General features: G+C 38.3%; 1 protein-coding gene across 1 annotated transcript in view; it reads right to left on the bottom strand.

The window, feature by feature from the left end:
• MTREX (Mtr4 exosome RNA helicase) overlaps positions 1-27223 on the bottom strand; it is an 85189-nt gene that overhangs the window by 35218 nt on the left and 22748 nt on the right. The window contains exons 10-18 of the mRNA XM_034773805.1: positions 27061-27163; positions 26771-26902; positions 25326-25405; positions 22799-22909; positions 19699-19800; positions 18324-18449; positions 4015-4165; positions 1520-1692; positions 1026-1094 (exon numbers count right to left, since the gene is read on the bottom strand). Of these exons, the coding sequence (XP_034629696.1) occupies positions 1026-1094; positions 1520-1692; positions 4015-4165; positions 18324-18449; positions 19699-19800; positions 22799-22909; positions 25326-25405; positions 26771-26902; positions 27061-27163 (1047 nt within the window). The remainder of the gene's footprint in view (positions 1-1025; positions 1095-1519; positions 1693-4014; positions 4166-18323; positions 18450-19698; positions 19801-22798; positions 22910-25325; positions 25406-26770; positions 26903-27060; positions 27164-27223) is intronic.

Here is a 27223-nt window from a genome sequence, read left to right as displayed (position 1 = left end):
TGCACAGAGCATAAGAATAGCTACATTTGTGGAGACTGAATGCACACTGCTGTGAAAAACCTCCAATTGAATGTTCATACAGACCTCAAGTGGAGCATCCACAGAAACACTATTCAAAGAGGAACTAACATTTACTGCTTCACGGTAATTTAGGAGTTGCAGAAATGGTGAAAATTTGCACCCAACATGGTGGAAAAGTGTTTGCAAGAATCTTCTCTAGGGAGGTCATGCAGCTTGTGGCAGTGTTTCCCTCCACATTTTCCAAGGCCTATCTGGCCCTTTTGGTATGTCTTCTCTTTCCTTGCCTCCTCCTCCCCCATCAAATTCTACGGTGAGCTATTAAAGAAGGATGTTCCTGTGGTTAGGGCACTAGCCTAGCACTTCGGAGACCCAGATTCAATTCCCTGCTCCACCAGACCTCCTGTGTGACCTTAGGCAAGTCACTTAGCCTCTCTGTGCTTCAATAACCCATCTGTACAATATCAGAGGGGTAGCCGTGTTAGTCTGAATCTGTACAATGGCGATATTTATCTTCAGAGGGCAGTTGAGAGGATAAATAATACAGTAGCTGTATCTTTAATGTATCTCAAAGTATCCTTCCTGACCGTGGATTGTTTAGGATGGAGCTATAGTGCACCATGGCTCTCAGCAGCCAATTAGAGTAGCCTGAAAGGTCTGGTGTTATTCAATACACTGTCACAATGTCCTGGATAGACTCGTAAACAGGACACCACAGATAACTCCATCAGTTAACAGGGGACCATCTAAAATAAAAAGATAGGACTCCAGGTGAAGATCTCTCCCCCAACTTCCAAGAACCTTTTTCTTTCCTCTTTCAATGTGAAGAGTCTACAAAGGCCTGGGCCTTTTGCAGCTTTTCTAGCAAGGGGACAGACTTTTTTTTTTTTTTTTGGCCTGTGAAAAGCAACTAAAAATACAGGTTTTTATACCTCCATTTCATCTTTCTACACATTTAGTGAAAATATGCATCTTTTGCCAGTGAAGGAAAAAGTGTATTATTTTACCTTAACATTTGATTTCTTGGAGAAGTTAACAACCACTCCCCAACCAAAATCGTCATCTTCATTTTTTACCTGAAAAGATGAAAGCATGTTATAAAAATAACCTCTAGAAAAAAAGCACGACATGTATACTTTATGCCTTGCTGTTTGCAGTGTTGTAGTCATGTTGGTACCAGGCTATTAGAGAGACAAGATGGGTGAGGTAATATCTTTTATTGAACCAACTTCTATTGGTGAGCGACACAAACTTTTGAGCTACACAGATCTCTTCTTCAGTCTGTTTATGGATTGCTGTGATTTATAACAAAGCTGACTTTGAAGCAAACCTTATTAAACACTCAACTCTAAAGGAAGGTTAAAGAACTACAATTAAAGTCAAATTTACTATAATTCCTGAGTGGATAAATGGGATAAATAAAATTAGGCAGAGAATCAAGTAGACACAAGCCTTGAAAGTTTGATGGGTAGGGGGAGATGATAGAAGAGAAGCAATTTACCTTTACCAGCCTGCCTGGCTGTAAAAAGGGCAAGCAGTATTTTGGCTTGTGAACGTATTCTTCAATTTCTTTACCCAGTTTAGCAAGCTGCTGTCGGATTTTATAGTAGATGACCACGCTTTCCTCATTTGGAATTTCTATTTTGTTGTACTGTTCTTCCAATTTATTTACCTCTGCAAATAACGCAATCTTGTGTAAATGTACAGATTCCGACATTATCTTAAACAATATTATAGCAAAGACTCATTCACAAAAATATGTAGTTAAATATTATTTGATTATCACTTTCAATACATGTTTTCTATTTAAAACAAACCAAACTAAAATATAACCCCTTTCCAGAAAGCTTGATATCTACAAGTTTGTCCTTTAATATTTAGCTGCAAATACAATGAAAGTTATAGACCAAGAAGTCATATTTAAAACACATTCATCATTATGAACTAGCTTTGTAGAAATGAGGGGATTTTGGATATTATTTTCCCTGAAATCCCTGGCTAATGGCTGTACAACAGTCCCATTAGGACCCAAGATCGCCAAATTCATTTGCAAGAGGGATCACTGTTCAGCAACACAAAACACTCCCTCCCTTCTACTTCTCACCTATACATGGGAGGCAGCTGCAAGGTTGGCTGCATAGTGCTGAGAACAAAACAGGACCAGGATAAAAAGCCTGAGTTTGCTTCCCATTTCTACTAGCCCTGTTGTGACCTAGTAATACCCTCTCTCTGTGCCTCACTCCCCTCCCCTCTCAGTCTGTAAAATTGGGGGGGGGGGAGGGGAGAGGAATACTCTCCTGTCTTTGTAAAGTACTTTGAGATTTACAAGCCTCAGCTGACTGGGCTGCTGAATATTGAAGAGGTTGTGGGACTATAGTGAGTTCTGGGTCTAAGCCCTAAGTTAGTTGTGCCAACAGGTTCCTGGAAGGCCTACATGCCACCAGAGGGGAAGCAGCTGGTGAGGTGCTCACAGACAAAACCCGGCATGAGCCTTAAGCTCCATTCTTGATGGCACTGGGACAGTGACCAGGGCCCCAGGGAACCAAGGTACAACCACTTCTAGGGAACATTTACTCTGTCATTGAATCCTATAGTAAAGTAACACAGAGAGGGTGACACGATATCAACGGAGACACAACCAGCAAAGATTCCCCACTCTTCCCGGGGTCAGAGGGAGCATCAGCAGAAGCTGATGTCAAAGAAGCCAATGCTGACAGATTGGGAGCAAGGAAAACTGCTGGTGCTGTGCCTCTTCTGCTTCCTCTCCCAGCCAAGGGATAAAGAGTCCTGACGTGAAGAAGCCAAAGCTCAGTGAGAGTATGGCCTGTAATATACATCCATAGAATGGACTGCATCTCCAGCCTTAGTAAACCCTACTCAATTTCATAAAGTGAATTGAAGTTGAGGTGCCTACAAAATTCTAAAGCACAGTATGGTTTTTGGTATAATAATTTCCAGGAAATATCCAGATTGCTCTCCAGCATAGTTTTCTGAAGCAACCCTGGACTCTAAACTATGGGAACAAAGATTTGGGCATGTCTATGGGTATGAGAAATGTTCTCTGAGAAATCACATCATATGCAAATACTGTCTTAAATGCCACCCCTGCAATCCAACACATACACAGTGCAATGGGGTGCCAAAAACCAAATTCCAACCCTGGTGTGGATCTATTATTTTCCCCACTTAATGCCACTGAAGAGGTGAATTGCTCATTCTTCACTGGCAGATGAAGTAGATACATCTGCTGTGGTTTTGGGATTCCACTGGGTAAAGCTCCTGGAGGAGTTTGAACTGTCAAAAACTGATTGACAAGAAGCACTCTGGAAATTAATCTTGGCTCATGGAAATATAGTTTAAAGCAGGCAGAGCATGGCTCACAAGGCTAGCCACTCAAGGGAGTAGAAAACAAAAGCCTTGTTTCCATCAGGATTTTGCTTCACAGTTGACCAACTTTCCAGACTATTTACAAAGCCTTACTAGAGTATCTTTTTTTCTGGTGGTTTAGACACCATAGGCCCTAATTCTTTTTTAGATACTGAAATATGCTATTAGGATTAATTCAGTTTGACTTATCTATATTTTGAACATGAACAGAAACCTTGTCTGCATCTCCCATGAACCCAAATACACTTTTTTTTTTTTTTGGCTCCTCTTCCTCTCCTACACATTTGCAAAGTGGTGACCATCCTTGTATAACCTGTTCACTGGATATCTCCAAAATCAGTAAAGTCTGTTCCCAAAAAAGGTCCAGGTGCTATTACAGAACAACAGAAGATGGCTTCCCTCCCTAAAAACCTTCTCCCGTCCACAACCATAACAGCAAGTGCACTAAGTATTCTGCTGCCAGGGAAGGTGAGGCTGTTCAGTACTAGAATCTCTTGGTGGATTCTCATTCTAAACATAAAACCCTATCTTAGCTATCCAATCCCACAGTTAAAGTATCCTTGACATGGTCTCTCACATGGTTAAGTATGTGATACACATAATACTTACTTTCTACTACTCCTGGAATAGCTCTGTAGTGTTGAAACTGGTAGAAGGATTTTTCTAACATGTATTCAGGGTTAATTTCCTCTACTCGGAGTAAGTTCAACACCATGTTGTACGTCAAGTGAAAAGCACTGTTTAGAGGATCAGCTGAGCCCTAAAAAAAAAAAAGACGCCCCCACACAAAATATTAGTTATAGCACAAGCAAAGCAATCACAATATATTTGATATAGTGCATTATGTGAAAAATTATTCAACTGGTGCTTTGTATATCTTTGGATAAAGGTTTTATAAACTCCATAATATTTTTCTAGATCTCACATCAGATCTTAACTAGCTGTATGATGAACATCCAAGAAACATAACAGTGCTTTACATACCATTGTGAGGCAAGTAAGTTTGCCAAGTCAGGGGCAATTAGAACCTTTTATATAAATTGATCCTAATAAACCCAGGAGAATGATTTATTTTTATAAAATATAATCCAGTGTCTCTTAACTTCTTTAAAAAAATTATATACATACACAGTTTTTTCCCTTCCTACCATATCTTTGTAAGTATTTAGATACAAACAAAACTTTATCACAGCATATCACCTGAGAAAGAATATTTCCTCTTCACTTTCCAAAAAATCTAACAAGATAAAGCTTGCAGGATTGGTCCCCACATTACACACACGCAGCTATGATATTGTTTGCTCTGTTATGCTGCTAGGGATTACTTCTATAATAAAGGATAGGACCCTTTTAGATGGAAGGCACTTTTGTGCCACATGCAATGCCTATGTTTTCAAAGGTCTTCACAGCTCGTTTCACTAGGCCAGTGAAGTACGGGTGTGTTATATCAATAATTCACTTATTTGTCAGGCAGGTCCAGTGAGGCGTGCTTGACCCAAAGGCTGAAATTCACAGAAAGCCAACTTGGTAGCTGTGCTTCCCTCTTAGGAATATCCCATTTCCCACTGAAATTGATATGCAGTCTATCTGCCATTAAAATAACGTAATACTTTTAAGACATTTTCCATTTTAATCTCCTAAGCAGGACTGCACAACTGATGGCTCTGCAGCACTTGACAGGTGTCTCTCAATTTGTAAGAGACTAAACAGAAATTACATACTCATCTACACACACACACACAAACACTTTGTGAAAGTGAAATATGAGGTCATCTGATTTGATGAAAAATATTCAATGGCTAAAAACAGATTGGCAATGACAAAAAGCAGTGCTTTTAAATGAATTTATTTATGAAAGGAAAATTAAATGAAGACAAGAACTAGTAGACCACTACATTTGCTTTATACCAGGGGTAGGCAACCTGTGGCACGTGTGCCGAAGGCGGCATGTGAGCTGATTTTCAGTGGCACTCACACTGCCCGGGTCCTGGCCACCGGTCTGGGGAATTCTGCATTTTAAATTTAATTTTAAATGAAGCTTCTTAAATATTTTAAAAAAACTTTATTTACTTTACATACAACAATAGTTTAGTTATATGTTATAGACTTATAGAAAAAGACCTTCTAAAAACGTTAAAATGTATTACTGGCACGCGAAACCTTAAATTAGAGTGAATAAATGAAGACTCGGCACACCGCTTCTGAAAGGTTTCCGACCCCTTGGGTAGAGGCTGGCTCTGCTATTATCTAAGCTTGTTGCTCACCCACCTTAGGGGAATTATCAGATGGGCAACTATAGCCAGAATAAATCTACAGATTACAAGACACAAGTCAACCAACAGCACTGCCGGATTTACTGCCCTGCTCAAAAAAAAACTTCCCTTAATATAGAGTACAGCCTTTGTCTTACACTGTGTAAAATGTACCGTATTTTCCGGCGTATAAGACGACTGGGCGTATAAGACGACCCCCAACTTTTCCAGTTAAAATATAGAGTTTGGGATATACTCGCCGTATAAGACTACCCCTCTTCCAACGCACACCAAATAAAAATTAAAAAAAACATCAGATTTGATTTCAATATGGTAATTTTAATTCAAATGCTTATGACATGCAGGTACTTAGCAGGAAAACTGTCACTTATAAACATAAGGCTGTTTGTCATCAAACATGTAAACATAAAACAGTGCAAGTGGATTAAACTTTTCCTAATTCACTCTAAAGCTGAAAGGAAGGATAAGACAATAAACCCATGGGAGCTGCCATGCTGTTTGTTTTCTAAGCTGTCAACCAAACTGGAACTGATGATGATAGGAGGAAGATAACAAACAATAGAGAGAGAGCAAGTGTCGGGAAAGTCCCTGGCGAGTTAGCAACGCCCATCATAACTGCAAGCTACGGTATTTTGACAGGGTTTGCTGGCGTGACAGTTTCCCTTTAAAAGCCTTCAAAATCCTCCTGTTCGTCATCTGATATCATAAGTACATCAATGACATCTTGTGATACATTTGTAAGGCAGTCATCGTATGGATCGAATTCCGTATCAGATGGTGTGGTCTCAGCTTCGGCTTCCTCTTCATCTTGCCACAAGTAGTCGTCCTCCATACCATCTAATGAATTTGATATGCCACACTTCTTGAAAGACTTGATTACTGTTTCTGCATCAATACCATTCCAGGCTTTTATGACAAACTTGCACAAAACATCCAACTGTGGAGCACGCATGTTTCCTCCTTTTGTGAATGATTTTTCGCCGCTAACCATCCATTCATTCCACTGTTCTCGAATGCGATCTTTAAATGGCTTGTTTAGGCACACATCCAGTGGCTGTACCAACGATGTCAAACCTGCAGGAATAACTGCCGCATCTGTGTTTAGTCTTGCAAGCCTTTGCTTGGTGCTGGGAGTTAAATGAGCCCTGAACATATCCCACACCAGTAGACTACATTTTTGAATAAGTCCACCTGGTCGCCTGCTCCATACATTATCAAGCCATAGCTTTACCCCTTCTTCATCCATCCAGCCTTTTTCATTCACATGTACAAAACAACCAACAGGGAACCTGAGTTTCGGCATTGTTTTTCTTTTAAAAATAATCATTGGTCTCAGTTTGGCGCCATCAGCTGTGCATCCTAGTACCACTGTAAAACTGGACTTCTCATGTCCTGTTGTTTTAATTAAAATTGTTTTTTCACCTTTTTGATGGACAGTTTTATTTCCAACCATATCAAAATTCATTGGCGTTTCATCCATATTTCCAATACTACTTAACGCATAGCCATGTTTAGTGCGCTGTTGTATTACGTATCGATGGAAACTATTTACTTTGCTATCAAGATCTGCAGGTAATTTTTGGGCAATTTTCGTCTTTTGCCTCAGTACCATATTATGCCTTTCCATGAATCTAGTACACCAGGATACAGTGGCCTTAAATCTGTTGCTGTGATCTGGGTTAGATTTGGCCCACTGAAGTGCAAACAAACGTATTTTATTTCGTGTCACTACATAACCGTTTTGGCGATGCTCATTCACCATGTCTGCTACATGTTTTTCGAGTTCTGGCCAATGTGGGGTGCCTCTTCTTAATGCACACTTACCCCTTGGCATACTCTTTAATGCTTTTTCATTTGCTTTCCAGTCCCGAACCATCTTTTCTGTTACTCCATATTGTCTTGCAGCAGCACAGTTATTATGTTCCATGGCAAAGTTTACAACTTTAAGTTTGAAACTGGCTTCATATTTCTTTCTTCTTGCTGGTGGAGCCATGATGGGGTTTTGACTGTTGGACATTTGTATACTGTACTGTATGTACTGGTGCTATACTGTATGAACAGGTACAGATACTGGTGCTGTACTGTATGTGGTACCCAGTATACAACAACCAGCCAATCACGGCAAGCGATGTACCTTACCGGCGATTGGCTGGTTGTTGTATATAAAGCCTGCTTGGATTGGTCAGCTCTCCCTGCCTGCCCAGCCCTCCCTGTCTCCAAGACTATCAGAGTGGTAGCGCAAACACGCCTCTTTCACCCGTCTGGCCCGCCCTTGTATCCTATTATCTCCTTCTCTGCCTCTCAGATCTCGCACATGCGCGCCTGCGCCGCTTCACTGCAGTCCTCAGGAGCGAGATCTGAGAGGCAGAGAAGGAGGTACGGTAATAGGATACAAGGGCGGGCCAGACGGGTGAAAGAGGCGTGTTTTTCTGGGCACAGCACCGCTCTCTCTCTTTTTGCCATACCCCGGGCGTCCCGGACGCCTGCAGCTTGCTCCGCCCTTGCTGCTTTCATGCAGCCGCGGCAGTTTTTGAGCTCCCCTCACCATATGCGGTGACCGCAGATTCTCCAGTCCGGCTCGGAAGTTTCAGCACCTGCCCTATAAGACAACACCCGGCGTATAAGACGACCCCCGACTTTTGAAAAGATTTTCCTGGGTTACAAGGTAGTCTTATATGCCGGAAAATACGGTAACTTGTCCTAACTTGGTGAATACGCGCCATCTAAAAGGAATAACCTCAGCACTATCAAATAAACTCTTCCTTAAAAAAAAAGGCAGGAAAACAAACCAACATTGGTTGCTACCACAATACAGTATTAGTATGAGGGTTAGAACATACCAATATATACCTAGCACATCTGCATATTTACTTGAAAGTCATTTTTAAAAATCTTTGTACAGAAATATAAAGCAGAGTGGAATTTGATCTAAAACTTTTCAACTAAAATCTGAAACGGCAATATTTTGATCTTTATGATTAATGACTAGCGTTAAGATCTTTAAATAAGGCTATGCCATTTAATTCATACATTCTTTAAGAATGAACAGAAAGAATGAATCATATTCTGGGTTAAGAAATTTCTTTTCTCCTCTCTCACAAATGTATATATTCTGGGGTAAGCAATTTCTTTTCTCCTCTCTGACAAATGTATCTATCTCCAAATTTTAAAAATCTTTGGTTTCTCTATATTGTAAGATTTAGCCTTGTACTAAGTGATGATAGAGCTTTAAGTTTCTAACGAAAACTGCCACTTCTTAAACCTGAACATGTAACTGTAGCAAATTTAATATTTTTCATTCTGAAATTTTAATAAAAATAGTTTTAAAAGAGCACAAAGTATTTTTTAATTTTTAAAAAAATACATTTTACAGTACCATTTAAAATAATTTCTTGGAAAACTGAATTAATTAGTTGTACCCTAGTTTATAGTTGTAGACATCTCATGAGCGATTGGCTGGGGCACAAATTTGTTTTGTGGAACTTTTAAATTTATTTAGAATAGTTTTTTGCACCCAAACATGTGGATTAAATTTCAGGCCTACCTAATCCTGCTAACACAGCTTTGCTGCCCATTTTTAAACACACAAACACACACTTGAGAATGAGCAAATATGAAAGTTTGTCCAATACCAAAAATTCTTTTCCATCAGTGAATGCAGCTTAAAAAAATTAAATATATTACTCAATATTTATAAATGATAGATACAAAAACATGTAAAGTAACCACAAAGACAGAATAGTAAGATCAACAAACAATATAGCAATTCTGAGAAAAAACAGTATTTCCAGAACAGAGAGCCAAATTTTTGAACCACATGGCCAGCAAATTGAAGCAGACTGGTAATCTTGATTCAACTTTTTTAGGTTTTGTCTTTTTTCCTTAATGTTCTATGAAGGCAAAGTTACGATAAAAGGTTAACATACTACAGTGTACGTCACTTGTTCTTGATTTACCAGTGTTAAAGGTCACCACAGGGCATCAACTCACCTACAACTGGTGGGCATCACCTGTTAAAATGCTAGCTCAGCTGCATCCTTGCTAAAAGACTGATCGCCCAACATCTGCAGCAGCCAAGCACAAACAGATGCAATCAGGTGAGCCTAAGAGCCAACTAACACTGGATACTGAACACCTTTAGGAAATTATAGTCTTCCAAAAACACACTTGCAAGTCTGAGAATAGCTTCTCAGAAATTAACGACCTACTTGAACTAACTTAAAAATTCTTAAGACAAAAGCAGTTGCCAACGTCAGTAACACCTAATATCAGTTAAAGTCATTATGTTCATGTTTTCCTGATAAAGAATGCTAAAAGCCCAGAACATAGCAGCATACAAGATTTTCTACAGAAACAATGCAGTCAAAAATTATCGGTTGTACTGCTACTATGCATCTTAGGGGTTTGAACTGGTGTCCATCTGAGCCAGGGGTGGCCAACCTGTGGCTCCTGAGCCACATGCGGCTCTTCAGAAATTAATATGCGTCTCCTTGTATAGGCACCGACTCTGGGGCTGGAGCTACAGGCGCCAACTTTCCAATGTGCCGGGGAGTGCTCACTGCTCAACCCCTGGCTCTGCCACAGGCCCTGCCCCCACTCCACCCCTTCCCGTCCCCTCCCTTGAGCCTGCCGTGCCCTCGCTCCTCCCCCCAGAGCCTCCTGCACACCACAAAACAGCTGATCAGGAGGTAAGGGGAAGGAAGGGGAGGCACTGATCAGCAGGGCTGCTAGTGGGTAGGAGGCGCTGGGAGCGGGTGGGGGGACCTGGGGGGGGGGGCTGCTGACATATTATTGTGGCTCTTTGGCAATGTACATTGGTAAATTTTAGCTCCTTCTCAGGCTCAGGTTGGCCACCCCTGATCTGAGAACTAAATAGGATGTTAAGCATTTATTGTTAATAAAATATAATTAACTGGGTTGTGTTTTTACTGGCAAACAGATGTAAACCGAAAGCCAAGTTAAATAAAACTACAACCTTTCAGGGCTAGGAGTTTTCACCATCTAGATTGAAATGGGAGAGGACTCCCAGTTTCTCATCTCTTGGGGTGATCCCTTATTTTCAGTGCTAGAGCTTTTGTTTGTTTTAAAAACTGGAGCCTTGCCTGACCCACAACGTGAGAACTGTTGTTCTTGCATTACAGTACTAAATATTGATCAAGCCTACATTTGCAGCTCTGCCAGATCTCCAAGGCTCATAGTTACTGGACTAATTTTCTCTCTCATATATATCTGAAAGTGAGGAAAAGGGCAAAACAGAAGCAAGTCACCGAAATTCCCCCCTTTGACCATGTGATAGAAGAGTAAGAACTCAGCAGGCAGCTTCCCTGCAAATTATCCCTAGCATCAATCTTTTACAATGCTTCCATGGGGAACGTAAGACATTATCTGGAACCAGCTTACATGCATATTAAGAGCTATTCAAAAAACACAAAATGAAGTAGGTCTGATTTTTTGACTAAGGGCATGTCTTCACTAGCCATGTTAAAGTGCTACCAGCACTGGGAGTGCGGCTTTACAGGGCTGAAACTTGCAGCGCTCAGGGGGGTGTTTTTTCCACACCTCTGAGCGAGAAAGTTGCAGTGCTGTGAAGTGCCAGTGTAGACAAGCCCAGATAAACACATTTACATGCACAAAGATGTGCCAAATACTTAACAGAATGTGTTTTAGTCCTTAATTAACATGTTAGACTGCCACTACTTCACACTGTTGGTTTTGTTTGACTTCCCAGTTTCTAGACATAAGCTAGATAAGTGAGCTTCCAAAAGTAAAGTGAGCAACACCACTATAAGACAGAACGCTTTCAGGAAGTTTAAGACTATTCGTCATTTTCATCACGAGGGGACACAAGTATGTAACCCCATGTTCTGGGTGTCCCTAAGACTCTGACTGCCAGAGGCTGGGACAGGATGACAGGAGATGGATCGCTTGATGATTGCCCTGTTCTGTTCATTCCCTTTGAAGCATCTGGCACTGGCCACTGTCAGAAGACAGGATACTGGACTAGATGGACCATTAGTTTGATCTAGTGTGGTCATTCCTATGTTCTAAGTGTGATGTATGGTTCATAGTGTGCAAAGTCATCATTCTAGGTTACTAATTTGTACACAATGGAGGAGAAAAATACTTTCATCTTATGAAAAATGGTGAATGACCCCTATAAAAACCATGAACTAAAACCACTAACCATAATGAATTCACAAAAAGATAGAAATCCCAAAAATAAAGTGAGTCATGAAATCCAGCAGGCATTTTTCCTACACATCAGTTATATTCTGTCATGACACTAAGAACAAGATCTTAGAAGAATTCAAAAAGAATTGTTCATTTATACAGATAACAGGGACACCCTGAATAACATTAGCAAGGATTACAATCCCTTCCCTCCCACCCCCGTCCCCAAAGAACACAACAAAAAACCCTCCAGGATCACTAAAAACAAAAACCCTAAAGCAAACCTCTAAGGGGGGGTGAGAGTAATAAAAGAATTTCCATATGGGCAAGTTCAAGGTTTCTTACTGCTTCTACTGAAGCATCCCAGTAGCAGCCACAGTCAGGATACTAGACTAGAAGGACAATTGGTCCAGTCTGGTAAATCAATTTGTACGTCCCTATGGAAGATGTTAAACCTCTATATTTAACCTTTAAATTGTCCCCTGTGAGTAAAACATAGCAAAAAAGTCAGTTTAACGTACAAACACATCAAAATCCACAAAACAGGAGTTAAAAAAAAATGTGAAAACTGAGTTCATTAGAATAAAACAAAACCCCAGTGATTGAGGTTAAGTTATGATCAACAGACTAGAACCTTCTTAAAAAGAATAGAAGTCTCTCTCTCTCTTTTTTATATATATATATATATATATATATACATATACACACATACATACATACACACACACACACACACACACACACACTCCCCATCAGAAACTAATTTTGATTAGAAAATTATGATTGGACAGGTTTGCCAACATTTTGGCCATTTAGTTCTTCTGAGGCACATAGCTCAGAATAACAGTTTTAATTTAACTGTTATGTTGCTTTTAGAGCAGCAACATAACAGTTAACCATCCAAATTCCATCTAATGTGCTATCTGCTGTCTTCTAGCAACTTGAGTGCAAGCACGAGACACAGGAGCTGCATCGCTAGCTTTTGGTTGTCTTCCTATTCCCCACTGCATATTTGGCTTGCTTTGTCTTTAAAAAAAACATTGAACTTCAATTAAAGATAACCCTGAGAACTAAAATCTATCATTTAACTGACTTTCTTCACAGACAAGAATGGCATTTAACAAAAAACTATGAGGCAATAATTCCCCTCTTATTTATTGTGTTTAAAAATTGTTTAAAAAAAAAAAAAAAGCTTGTTTTGTGACAAACAAACAACGAGCAAAACAAAAGGCCCTAGCAACAGAATTTCAAACTCAAATTTGTTGTAGCTTTGGGAGTAAAAACAAGTAAATATGGTAACTTTAAAATTAAGGCCTTGATTTAGAAAGGTACTTAAACATGTGCCTAACTACTTTAGGCAATTGAGCAGTGCCACTTAAATTAGTGGGACTACTCAGATACTTAAATGTGCTTATGCAGCTTCCTGAATTGGGGCCTATAACATCCCCCCCATCTAATGAGCATAATGGACATAAGTTCAAAACAGTACTGCAAATTAGCTCAGTAGTATTTCATCACACTAAAAATACAAGAAAAATTATAAATTAAAATTTTTGACGAGTAAGTAAACATTTGTTATTTTACCAAGAATTGTGTCTTTGTCACTCCGGCTTCGGCAAATCTTTGAGCAACACCCAAAGCAGTGGAGATGTTACCCCTTAACTACCCCAGTGGCCCTGCCACCATGTAATTCATGTCAGCCTCTGGCTGGCAGGTCAAGTCTTCTAGCAAATTAGGGTCTGGTACATTTTACAAATCGTGCCATCAAAAGTGGTTTATAGCTGAATGAGCTTCATGTCAAACCAGACTTCAAGGCTGCAATTAAGTTGGTGTGCTCAGCAGATGTTTATAAATGGACAGTGTGCCGCTGGAATGGTTCTGCTCTGGCAGCTTATGCCTCACTTGAAGTCTCCTGGTCTCGCATATGGTTGTATCACAAGCAGTGAGATCAAACACAGAAAATTCATATTTATCACTCAAAATCAGGAGTAAGGAGAAATGAAGTACAGAGGAATAGCATTTGTAAACATCCTTCAAATAGTAGAAAAAAATTAAAAAAATAGAAGTGTACTGTTTTAGATGGGATGGAAAACCAAGGACATTGAAGACTCCACAACATTTTCATAGGAGTAAAGATGTCAGCCATAATGTTCTATCCAAAGTCCAATTCAGGTAATTACATTTTGCCTCAGAAAATTCACAACACATTCCAAACAAATAACATCTTTCCCTTCCTGGACTACAGTGCCACATAGTATTGCTGTATGCTGTTAAACAATTACCACACACCATCCGAGAATTGGCTATACCCCACTATCACTGATTAAGGGAATGGAAAGGAGAACAACATTATCCTCATCTTCAGTAGCAGCCGTGTACAGTAAGGAGGCGCACTAACTCCCCACTTCAGACTAAACCATCTGTTTTGTGTTTTCAAAAGAATTTGTACTGGAGCTATAATCCCAGGTTTTAATCCTTACCAGATAGCAAAGACTGCAGTATAAATTCCTGAGCCGTTAGACAGAACAGATATTAGGAAATACTATACTGGAAGCAAACAACAGGAGAAACTTCAGTATAATTACATGAACCCCCAAGCCCCAAAATTGGGAAACCCATTTGTTTTTGGAGTTTTCCCTTTATGTTGCTACAATTACTGCAGAGATGTCACAATAAAACCAAATTATTTTAATACCCAGACGAGATATTTTAAGAAGGAAGTAACCAAGATAACCAATCATCACTTACGAGTCTCCCGGATTTACTTAGTACCCTGGATAGTTAATCATACTTGCCCAGTAGGGTTATCAAATTAAAAACCAGAATCCATATCCTGCTCTAATTCATGAGAGCACATTTACAAGTTTTGTTGTTTATGATTTAGACCAATTTAAAATCATATATGTGAGGAAATGGGTTTATGAACATAAGAAGTGCCATATGGGATCAGACCAGTGGTCCAGCTAGTCAGTTTTGTGTCTCTGACAGTGACTCATACCAGATTCTTCAGAGGAAGGAACAAGAAAACCCATAGGGAGAAATTAAGGAATAACCTGGCCATAAGGGAAGAATTTTTCCTAACCCTAGTTTGTTTGAACCTTCATGGTTCAGGAGCATACAGACATATTTTTTCTTAGCTAATATAACTACAGATAATCTCAGTATCCACACCATTTTATTAAAAATAACACTTCCTCCCTTAGTAACCTCTTGGCCCCAATGACATTTTGTATCAATCTGTTCTGCAGATATGCTTTATGTAAAGAAAAAGTATTTCCTTTTATCAGTTTTAAATGTGCTGCCATTCAATTCAATTGAACGTCTGTTTGTTCCTTCAATTACTGAAAAGAATAAATAGGAGTATCTCAATTACCTTTTCTGTACCGCTCATTTCATATACCCCCATCAACTCCCGTCTAAACTAATCACTGCCAATTTTTTAATTTAAAGCCAATGATCAACTCAGAAAATAAAGTGCTTATGTTCTCATGCTTCTATATATAGAGACTTAAAACTTTTTTTTTTATAACTGTTTCTTCTCAAATCGCTGATCTATATCATTTGTAGTGATCCATAAAGTGGTTTGTAAACATTGCCTCAGGTTATGTAGGAAGAATGAATTGGGCCCCTTTAATTAAGTGCACAGAGATACCATAAGAGAACTGTATGTGTGTGGTGAGTAGAGGGATAGAGAAAAATGTGTGATTGTGCAAGGCTTCTGTCCTGGGCATTTTGCTAGAATAATAATATGTGAATTAAAATTAAATTAAACAAAAGAAGACTAGACAGATTTCTCGGCTGCCTGCAGGATGAACAAGCCCTGAGCTGCCAACTGAATAACTGAAGAGTCTGCCAAGGAGCCAGATGCAGCCAATGGTATACCGCCTACAGCTTGGCATTACAGCTCTGAACATTCCATACACAAACAACAAAGAAAGCAAAATACTGGATATTTTATCTGGCTAGATTTTAAAATAAATAAGAATGTTTTCTTTCAATTTTTCAATCCATGTAATTTTTCCCACGAATAAGTAAGTAGATGCTAAACACTGATCCACTCAAGGTTGAGTCTTTGTAATATACTTACGTAAACACATTCTTTTTATTATAAAATTAGTCATTTTCTTCCTACAATCATGCTAGGATTTTCAACTTTCATGAGACAAAAAACAGTTCATTAAATACCACAATGCTCTTTGTGAGAATACTTGGTAATACCGGTGCCTTAGCTAAATTCCAGCTACTGTAATTCCATCCTGCCTTCAACTGCCATTTAATCTAGAAGAAACATTCTTCAGTTCCTACTTAATGATGCAGTTCTCTATTAAATAATTGCTGTAGTTCACCCCAGTAATGGCTGTATTTCTATGGTGGATGAAGCAATTTCTATGCAGCTGGTGTAACAGTTTGAGTTTATAAAACATTCTGGAATTTTTTGGGATGAGACGCAATATATAAATACATGATTATTATTTAATTTATACTACTTAGAAGTTCTCCAACTGCACTGTGCATGTTTAGTTTTATTAATACGTGTTTGTTGTCAAATTGATCAACTATCCACTGGTAAAACATGCTCTGGATAAACAACATTAACTATATTACAACTGACTCATTCTCCTGCTACTGAGTTTAAGAAATAAACCTCACAAATGTTTATCATCAGAACATGCTCAAAGATTTGAACTGTTTTTGAAAAAAAGTCATTCAAAGTTTATGGCTTGTTTTTTAAAAACAGCAAGAAAAATATTTTACACAATATTTACTCCTGACAGAATTCTGCACCCATGCACGGGTGCAGAATTCATGTGGCCCACATATTTCTGTGCCCTCTGTGCAGAAAAACACAAAAGAAATCTGCGGGGGGGACACGCATCTCTTCCCTGGCAGCATATCTGTTCCAGCGTGCCTGGAGCAGCTTCAGAGATGCAAATCACTGTGGGGGAAAGGGGGCTTGTGTGCATGCCTGCAGGGGAGATATTGATCACCATCAGGGCGTGGGGCTGACCAACAAGTGAGAGACTCTGAGCTAGTCTACACTGGCAACACTAAAGCACTGCTGCGGCAGCACTTCAACATGGCTTGTGTGCTTGCGGCACAACGCTGGGAGAGAGGTCTCCCAGCACGCTTAAAAAAAAAAAAAAAAACACCACACACCTCCATGTGGAGCATAGCTCCCAGCACTGAGGCACTGTCTACACTGGCGCTTTACAGTGCTGAAACTTGCTATGCTCAGGGGGGTGTTTTTTCACACCCCTGAGTGAGAAAGTTGCAGCGCTCTAAATTTCCAGTGTAGACAAGCCCTCAGTCCCTCTCTCTTGATACTGCGGCTGGAGAGGCATGGAAGAGGGTAAGTCTTTTTGTTATGCGGGAGGAAGGCTCTGTCCCCAAGTGTAGCAGCCTGCCTGCCTAGTAAAAATGTAACTTCTTGAGAATTAAAAAACAAAAAACAAAAAAAAAACCACATAATTAAATATTAGTATCATGTTACTGAAAATTGTTTGTTTTTAAGTTAAAGAAAATAGCTTTTGTAAAAAAAAAAAAATTAACATTTTGTGTTGCTGTTGATGGTTAATTGATCTCACTCTCTGAGGCAAATATGTAGCAACCTGTCTGCATAGTAATATTGTTAATTATTATATAGTTAGTTAACTGTTCCCATTCTCAGTCAATTCCCACAGGAGTATATGCGCTCATGTTTTTCTTGTGCCAAAGTGGCACAATGGGATTAGATTTTTATTTACCCATTTAAAAAAAATGACGACTTTTGAGGGCAAATAAAACATTTACCAAGCAGTCAATAAAGTGTCAGGACAATCAGAACCAAGCACTTCCCAAAGTACCAGCTAAGTCCAGGACAATGATTAGCAAAACTGTATGAGTTTCATGTGTGAAAGTCTGAGCAATTTAAAATGACATTCTACCCCCCCCCCCCGCCCCGTTTGGTGTTCTGTAATGTAATTTAAATGAAAATCCAGGATTATAACCGGAATGCAGGGTATTAGTTACCAAGTATTTGTAACTTAACTTTCATGTGTTTAGGAAATGCTGAATAGTTGTGACTTTTTTCTGTATTGTAGTTTAAATAACTTAACAAACAACTGAAACTGGTGTGAGTATACTGCATTATTTTGACAAATAAAATTTGCAGAATTTTTTTATTTTTTAGCGCAGAATCCCCCCGGGAAGTAAATATTAAAATGAATCATGTTTCAGTCAAATGTGACTTCTGCAATATTGAACTTATTCCTGTCATACTCCCAAGTGCAGTCTCACAAAACGCTTCCTTCATAAGCCAATCACGACTTGTATTAGCTATCTGGGATTAGGTGCTCCAGCGTTCCTTTGTGCCACCAGTGCATTTGAAGAGTTTAAAGTGAGAATTTCATGCAAGGAAACTTTTCAAATGCATCAGATTTAATTCCATTCACCTTTCACATTCCTTGTATTTAAATAATCATAGTCTCAGCATACCTTAAGAAGCTGTTTGCCAATTGTTGGGCTCATCTTCTCATCTACCATAAGAATTACTATTCCTCTGTCATCCATACCTCGACGTCCTGCACGACCAGACATCTGAATATATTCACCTGAGGAGATCTAGAATTATAACAAAAAAAAAAAACCCTCTAACTTTTGCTGTAACTTAAGCAACAGCAGCACATTGATCCAGTTGCATGTTACAGTGACTGAGAACTTCAAAAAAAACCCACCAAAGGCTGGTATAACAGATGTGATCTTTTCATGGAAATAAAGTAAACATACTATTCACAAAGCCACAAGTCCATGAGTTTGTCTACACAGCCCAGCAGTGCGGATTCCCAGTGGAGAAGGTAAGAGGATGTGAGCTGCAGCGTGCAGTAAAGTGGCGCGCTATAAATGCAGCTCAACATTTTAGTGCATACTGCAATTGACCCTTCCTGCAGTCCACACTGTGGGGCCATGTAGACAAGCCCTGAAGCACTAAGGGCTCGTCTATACTGAGAAATTCAGGTAAATTTTCCAAATTAAGTAAAGGTGTGAACTAAAAGTGGATTAGATAAACTGTATTAAACCTCTTGTGTGGATGTTCTCATTCAGAATTAAAGTGGCCTTAATTTGGTTTAATACAGTTTATCTAATCAACTTTTAATTAACACCTTTAGTTAATTTGGAAAACCCTCAAGAGTGTCCTCACATAGGCAAGTCCTTAGACATCACTGGGTTTTTTTGTTTGTTTGTTTGTTTGGGGGGGCTGCAGCTAATGTATCATGAGACTGCTGGGGGAGGAAGAGGTTAGTGAAAAAGTACGAATTCCAGTGTCCTCGGTCTACTGATAACAGCAAGTGCTGTATTTCCATCTCAATCAACTCAGAAATTGTAGTGGAGAGTGTCACCTAGTGCCTAGTGAGTATTTGGTTTTGCATTAGGCACTAGAAAACTACTTACCCAGGTTTTTTATATGAATGGGGAACAATCAATGGTTAGTTGGGAAAGATTCTGACAGGAAACATGGTTTCAGAATTGCGAAGAGGTTGTGTAGAATCTTTCAAATTTTTTAGACATGCAGATCTTGCCTGTGTTTGGGTGCCCTTCTACTATTTTTATTAAAATAAAATGTGTCTTTATGAATACTCTATAATGAACCTAGAATTTTAAAGAGGGCAGTTATAGATTTGAACATTTTAATATGAATTGCACATTTAAAAATTACAATGATTATGAACAAAGTAAGAGCTTTGAAGTAAATATTTTTACTGCAGTGGATAAAGTGTCTCTAAAATAAATTCATTCCTCAGAACTATCTTCTATATGAATTTAAACAACTAAACTCACAATTATTCATCCCTGCATATTGAATTGCACTTACCCATCTGAAATCTTTCCCATCAAATTTGCGGGCACTTGTGAACAGCACTGTCCTGGCTGGCATATTAATTCCCATAGCAAAGGTCTCAGTTGCAAATAAGGCCTAAATAAACAGACAACAACATTAGACAACAAAATAAGAATTTATAACTTTATAACATTTAAATGATTAGAAGCAGCTACCTAAGACTTCCACATTTTAATCAGATTTAAAATGTACAATACATGCCTGAAACTGCAAACACTTATTTACCTGAACTGTGCATTATAGTAGATAAAATGTTGGCAATATCTAGGTACTTATAATACTTCCCCCTCCTCCCCGCCAACATGGGTAGATCCCAAATACTAAAAACTGGAACAAAAACAATCTCTCCCCACCATTTCCCCCAACAGAAGAAACATATTAGCTAGTTTATAGTTATATGTTCATGTGGGCATGTGAAAAATGGACAGAAAGTAAAAGTCTAAGTGGTGAGTTTTGTATTAAATACTGAATACAGTGAAGTTAGTGGTCATTCTAAACTATTTTGATAGTGAGCCTTATAGTTTTGGCCCAGATTCTGGGATCATTTTGTCACCTGAGCTCACATGACATGGTTTTTTGTTTAGATTAATGCATCAGAAAGGTCTCTTTATATTTCATCTCCTGATCAAGCTGAGAATTTAAATATACAGGGAAGGAGCTCATAAGAGAGATTGTGGGGGGAAAAGGGAAAAACATTAGACTATAAAGAATAGAGCACTGACAACTATTGTTTCCATCTTTCTCATAAAAATATACTTTTTGTTATCTTTAGAACTTTATCACATCAAAGACAGTTAGCCAAAATTATTGCAGATCAAGAAAATTATATGAAAAAATTATTTACGTTTTAAAACACTATTTGCCCCCTCCTACAACGTCAGCAATGGTATTTTAGTAATGAAAAATAAAGAGTGTTGGTGAATTACAAGGATTATCTCGTACCAGCTCTCAAGATAGTGTTCTCATAAAAACAACAAATTACAATACGTGGGTATACAGTTGTGTGTCCTGCTGGGAATCTTTCAACTCCCCACCCCATAGTAACAGCAACTAATTTCATTTCTTGAAAGCACTTACTGTTAATTTTTAAGGCTTTTATTTAAACTAAATCTCAATACTGAGAGTTGAACTCTGCCTAGGATAAACCTAGGATGTATGTGGAGTATATAGATTAGCATCTACAAAGGTGTTAAATAATTTGCTTGCAATGTTGTTGTAGATGTGTTGGTCCCAGTTTATGAGAGAAATAAGGTGGGTGAAGAAATTTCTTTTATTGGACCAACTTCTGTTGGTGGAAGGGTCAAGCTTTCAAGCTTCACAGAGCTCTTTTTCAAGTCTGGAGAAGGAAATTAGAGTGTGTAAGCTAAATACAAGGTGGGACAGATTGTTAAGCATAAGATATTCAAACATGTTGTAGGAGATCATTTAAAATGAAGTGGGCAATTAATACTTCTGGAGTTGTAGGACAATGGAGAGTTAGTAGGAAGAAAGGTGTGTTACAAGTTGTTGTAACGGGCCGTAAAACCAGTGTCTCTGTTAAGTCCATGTTTTTTAGTGTCCAGCAGAGTTATGAATTTAAGTTCTCATCTTGTCTTTTGAAGATGTTATGCAGTTTTCCTTTAAGAACAATCTATCCCATCTTATATTTAGCTTCGACACTCTAGTTTCCTTCTCTAGAACTGAAAGAGTTCTGTGAAGCTTGAAAGCTTGTTCCTTCCACCAACAGAGGTTGGTCCAATAAATGATATTTCTTCACCCACCTTCTCTCCTTTAGGTAATTTGAGTTAAATGGCAATCAATCAATTCAAATTATAAGAGAAGCAAGAACTCTAGTCTAGACATACCATTATTCAGTTTATAACAGAATGGAGGGTTTGGCAACTGGCTGCATTCAGTCTGGGGTTTTGTCTACACAGCAATTTTCTGTGATTGGAGTTTGTGAAAGTATAGCAGATGATTCTCACAATAGAGAATTTAGAAAGTTCTTCTTCTGAAGCTAGATTCCCTGAATTGCTATCACTTCAGGTTGCAGACGAAAAGGATAGGAAATGGGAAAAATTTATATAGATGAAATTCTATAATTTACTGCAATTCTAATATTTAACATGTAATTTATTTTTTACATTTTTTTTAAAAAGATATTGAACTGTTACAATTGGAGCTATAAAGCACACATACAAAAAGATACCTAAAGCAACAAAAGACTGGTAAATACATTGACTTTTCATTAAAAAGACCTCCCTCCTCCATCGCCATGCCCAGTTCCCTTAAGGAATAGCTGGTGCTTGGAAAAAGTGTTTCTAAAGAGGAAAAAAGGCACAGAGTTTGAAGCCTGATATGTTTTTTCTCTCTGAAAAATGAGTCTCTAGTCATGAATAATTAAAAATAAAGTGGTGCCTCAGAGGAAGAAACTAAATGCCAATTGTGTTAGTTAATCCAAATTAGTAGAAAAACTCAAGCTTTCCAGAACTGTTGTATGGGTGGTCGAAGACACAGGCCTCTAGATAGTAAGCTTCACAAGCCCTCCTCTTCTCTGGGGCTGAAACCAGCGTGCCCCTTGTAACTAAAGCCCCAATCCCCAGTTGTTCCTCCCCCCCGGCTGAAACTGGGATCAGAGAGCTCAGATTCCCAACCCATCCCCTCTTCCCCCTGCTGAAGATGGGAATGGAGCTGCAGGGCTGAAGCCCCGATCCCTGCCCCTGGCTGAAACCAGGAGCAGAGCTGAAGCCCCAATCCCCAGCACACCTCTCTCTCACCCCACTGAAGCTGGAAACTGAGCCGTGGGGCTGAAGCCCTGAGCCCCAGTGGTGGCAGCTCCAATTCCCCAGTCACTGAAGCTCCGACGCAGTATAGTATTTGCTTTTTTTTTTTTTTTGGTTTGCGCTGCTGTCTGATTGGACTTCAGGTTTCACAGGGTGTTGGTTAGACTGATAAGTCCATAACTCTGGTGTTCATATTTTTGAGGTTCTACTGCCTCACAATGCACTACTGTACATTTTCAAGAGAGTCAAACTAAAATAATTATGAAAAATACACAGACTTGCACCTAAATACAGAGGTATGAACTATATACCTTTATCAATCCTTCAGAAAAAAGAATTTCAATTGTTTCCTTTAAAATAGGAAGCAAACCACCATGATGAATGCCAATTCCTCGCTTCAAAAGAGGAAGCACATGCTCAACCTGTGAATACAGAGGGTAAGTGAATAAGTCTATTTAGATATACTTTTAAACAAAAAGATAACAATTACGTGTAAAACACTTAACAGCTTGCTCTTATAGTTTTCATGTTATCCAACAATATAAGCGCAAACAGATAAACAGACCTTTGACTTATTAAAGATTCACCCCCAATAAAAAGTGATCAAAGACAGAGGTCTGTTCTGGCTACTTGGGCTAGCACCTCAGATCACATATAAGAGGAATCTCCGATCCACAAGCTGTAGTAGCGTCTAGAGTTCTATTCAAGCATTCAAAGTTAAATAGGAAAATTCTCTAAATGCACTGTGAAAGACCATATAAGAAGTGACACTGGAAAGAAACAGAAGGCTCTACTTTCTTGTGACCCTTGAGCACTCCCTGGAAAGTGAAGCATTTATCTATGAAAGTAGAATGAGAACATACGGGATGTTTTGATTATTTCCTCTCCCTGTCAATGGAAACAGATATTCCCAAAGCCATGAATAGTACCCAGTGAAGCAAGCTTGACCTTGCTATTATGCCCAAGCAGCGCTTTACCTATTGCTTCCAAAGGAGAAGGTAAATAGAACTGCTGACTTGATGAACATATATATCCAGACTTGCAAATAAAACAAATTTGAAGACAAAATAATTGCGTCAATTTCAGCCAATCATATCCCTTAGTTTGTCAACATTCCAAACTCTCATAGCTTTGTTCAATATTCATAACTCAGCATTTCCTTACTGCTAAGCATGTTCTGAGTAATTTTAAAAATGAGAATATTTAAATTTGTAAGTTTACTTAAGAGTTTTTCTTACCCACATAGGGAATTTTTGGTAAACCAATATCTTCATACACATAAAAAATGGCTTTGTTTGGCTGCAATTTGATCATAAATTTATAGTCTTGAATTATCTTGTTCTATGAAAGCAGAATGTTCTGGTTGCAAACACTACATAGTTCAAATTCTGAACACTTTAAATTCTTCTAATCAAATCTAAAAATCCAAAATTATTTTAAATAAACATATACTCACTTGGTTAGCTTTGTTAATTAGAACTTCTTTTGTTCAGTTTCAGTGTCAAAACTGATCCAAGTATTCTTTCAGGATTAGATTTAAATTATCCACAACAGGCAAAATATCAACCTATTCCATATACTATGAATAGGATTCCATTGTTACAAGCTTATACATCTATATCTGTGTGTGTATATATCTATACTATATATAACACACCAGGCTTCAAAATAGTTTCAATTTTTTTCATTCTGAATCCTGATTTTCAATTGCTCTGAACATTTACAAAAACTGAAAGGCTGAACTTTCCATGGCTTGTCTGAGAACAAGTACATTTTTAAGACCTGGGTAAACTGCATGAAGTCATTATATAAGTTAAAAGGAATGAAAAAAAAAAAATCAATCTTCCCGTTCTTCTGTCAGCTGTTCTCATGCAGTTAACTCCAAAATGGCTCCACTCTGAAAGCTGTAACTTTGCATACTAGTAGTCCTTAATGGAGAGTAGCATCTTGGTTAGGTTTTGAGGAAGAGAAGTATAAGTGATTGAAAAATAATTTCTGAGCATGCTTACTGGTTATCTACCAAGATTTTTTAACAGAGCCTCATGAAGGGACACCATAAAGTGATGCTGGCAGAACTTAAAAGCTCCCTGTTCTGCCTCAATGGCCTCATCTACGCTAGGGACTTTTAGGAGAGATTCCTGCCATCAATGAAGCTGAACCGGTGGTAGCACTGCTGAGATGTTTTCCGTAACACAGGAATGGCCAAAAGCACAGGGGCTGCTACGCCCATGGCAATTTCTACATTGAATCACAACGAAACTCTCCAAAAGGCTAATCAAATAACAGGATGAGAAAAAGTTGTGCATATAGAGCAAAAACAAAATAAAAAATATTAACCATAATTTTAGCAACTGTTACAAATTTGTTGCATTTTCAGTATTCTGCAACTCTAATTTTTTATATATTTATATTTTTTCCATTGTAAAGGTGCAACCATTCTCCTATAAATTGGTACGCAGCTGCTCTGTTAACTCGACTTCACAAAAAAATGACAAGGCAAAATTTGATGAATAGAGAATCAATATCAAGTACATCAAGCAACTTTCAATTAAAAAAAGTTTTACACCTATTTGGAGATGTACACTTTATTAAAAAATAAGTCATTTGAAGTTACCCAGAAAATTGAGTAGAGCTATGGTTCAAAACAGTGGTAAAGTATCTATCCCCTTTAAGTTTTAAATTAGCCCTCACTTTCAATCAAAACAAGCTACTGACATTATTCACAACACTTTTCATAAACAATCCATCATATATTTACCTAAAATACACTGTATCACACCAGGTATGAATTTTAGTATCTGTTAACTGAAATTATTCTTAAGCAACCTCCACACTCACCTGAGGAAGTTTCTTGTCTTCATCAGAAAGACAGTCAATTGCATTATTAAATACTTCTTCAACCATCTTTTTTTCTTCATCTAAAAAAAGAAAACATCTACACATAAGCAAATTTTTTCCTGCAAATACCAACATGGTGGTATTGTAAACCATGTCAAATATAACTGCTAACTATTTTAAAGGTTTCAGCATTACTTTTTATAATGTAAGTTAGGAAGTCAGCATACATACTCAGCTAGTTAAAGAAAGTGACCTCCTAAAGTTACCTGCCTTGTACAATTGAAACACATGTATGAGGTACCAAAATAAAGGGTATAATTATGCAGCTGTACACTTAAGCTAATTAAAAAAAATCATTTGCTTTATTTACAAACAAGTAGAGGGGAGAATTTTTAATTGCAATGATTACAGTCTGATGGTTGTATGTGTGGATTATGAGAACAAATATCCCGCTGCATATGACAGTGAATGTTACAATTAATTACATTGTGCCAGCATTGTGTAAAGACATTCTGTTGACGAGTAGACAAGGTCCCTGCCCTGAAGAGTTCACAATCTACGACGACTTCTATTACAGCTCCCTCTATACAGTTACTCCTAAAATTCTCAAAAAGTCTTAAATTAATCTTATTCTTTTCCCAAGTTAAGATGAAATGTTGGAGGGCTTTTTTGGGAGGGAAACTGAGCAGCTGAGGAAGATCAGTTTAGTTATGTTACGTGAGCAAGAAAAACATTTTTCTGCTTCTGAGAAATTACTCAGATGCCAAACTCATAACTCAAAAGACAGGGAAGGGAGGTGGGGGAACAACTTGGCATGTGGCCAATCATTTCTCAACTTGTGCAACCTTTCCTGAAAGTAGCTGTACTATTACTGCTGTTCCAAGATGCACTGCAGGTAAAACTAAGGGCATGTCTACACAAACACTTACTTCATGGCAAACTGGGATGTAAATCTTCAGCGCTCCAGTGTGCCATGTACTAACTGTCTGGGTAGTCCTTGCTCTAATGGGCACTAAAAATTCCCTAGGTCACATTGACGTACTGCTCATTCAAACCATAGAACATCAGTGTGCACTAGGAAACATAGAACACAGTAGCAGAGTCTACACAGACAGTTAGTGCACTATAGAATTACTGTGTGGCAAGCATGTGTTTAGGTACCCATGACCTATCTAAGGTTCAGAATGAAAAGCCATCTCAACATTGTACGCTCATTAGATCCTCTAGTGGCGCCAGCAATTTCAACTACAATTAGCTTAATTTATTAAGACTATATATAACTGAAAAGTTCTGCATTTCCATATCTATGTATTGTAGGTCTACTTTTTTCACATTAGATACAAAAGTCTGAAATAAAATAGAGATCTGACTAGAAAGGCCTCTCACATAATTTATGCAAACCTGCATTTAGAAATAAAACCACACTACAACTTATTTATCTGTACCTGTGTTGAAGTCTAATTTTGTCATCTGAAGTGCGTAGGCTTCACAATCTTTTTTACTGAAACTGAATATAATTACAGGCTGGAAATTCCTTTCCATGATCATCTTCACTATCTTAAATACATTTGATGGTCCTGCAAAGACAAAACATGAATTTGGAAGTTACATTAGTAGAAAAGTCTCTTAATCTAGACACATGCACTAACAGCATTCTTGTTTTCAGTTTTAAAATAACTTAATTCATCTTTGTATTATATAAGAACCATTTTAAAATACAAGGTTTCAAACTCACCTTTTGTTCCTCCTTTCCTGCCCTTCTGGTCTCCTTTTGCTAAGTCACCTGCATCTCTAAGTACTTGCATCGCTGTGTTAAAGTTGTCTTCTCTGAAATCACCCTAGAAATTAATGTGACTTTTGTAAGCAATTTCACTTCCCCAATTAAAACTTTATAATGG

The sequence above is a fragment of the Trachemys scripta genome, chromosome 6 (genome assembly GCF_013100865.1).
Source record: "Trachemys scripta elegans isolate TJP31775 chromosome 6, CAS_Tse_1.0, whole genome shotgun sequence".
NCBI classification, from domain to species: Eukaryota; Metazoa; Chordata; order Testudines; family Emydidae; genus Trachemys; species Trachemys scripta.
The sequence above is the reverse complement of the archived record's forward strand: the minus strand, read 5'-3'. Positions and strand labels throughout refer to the sequence as shown.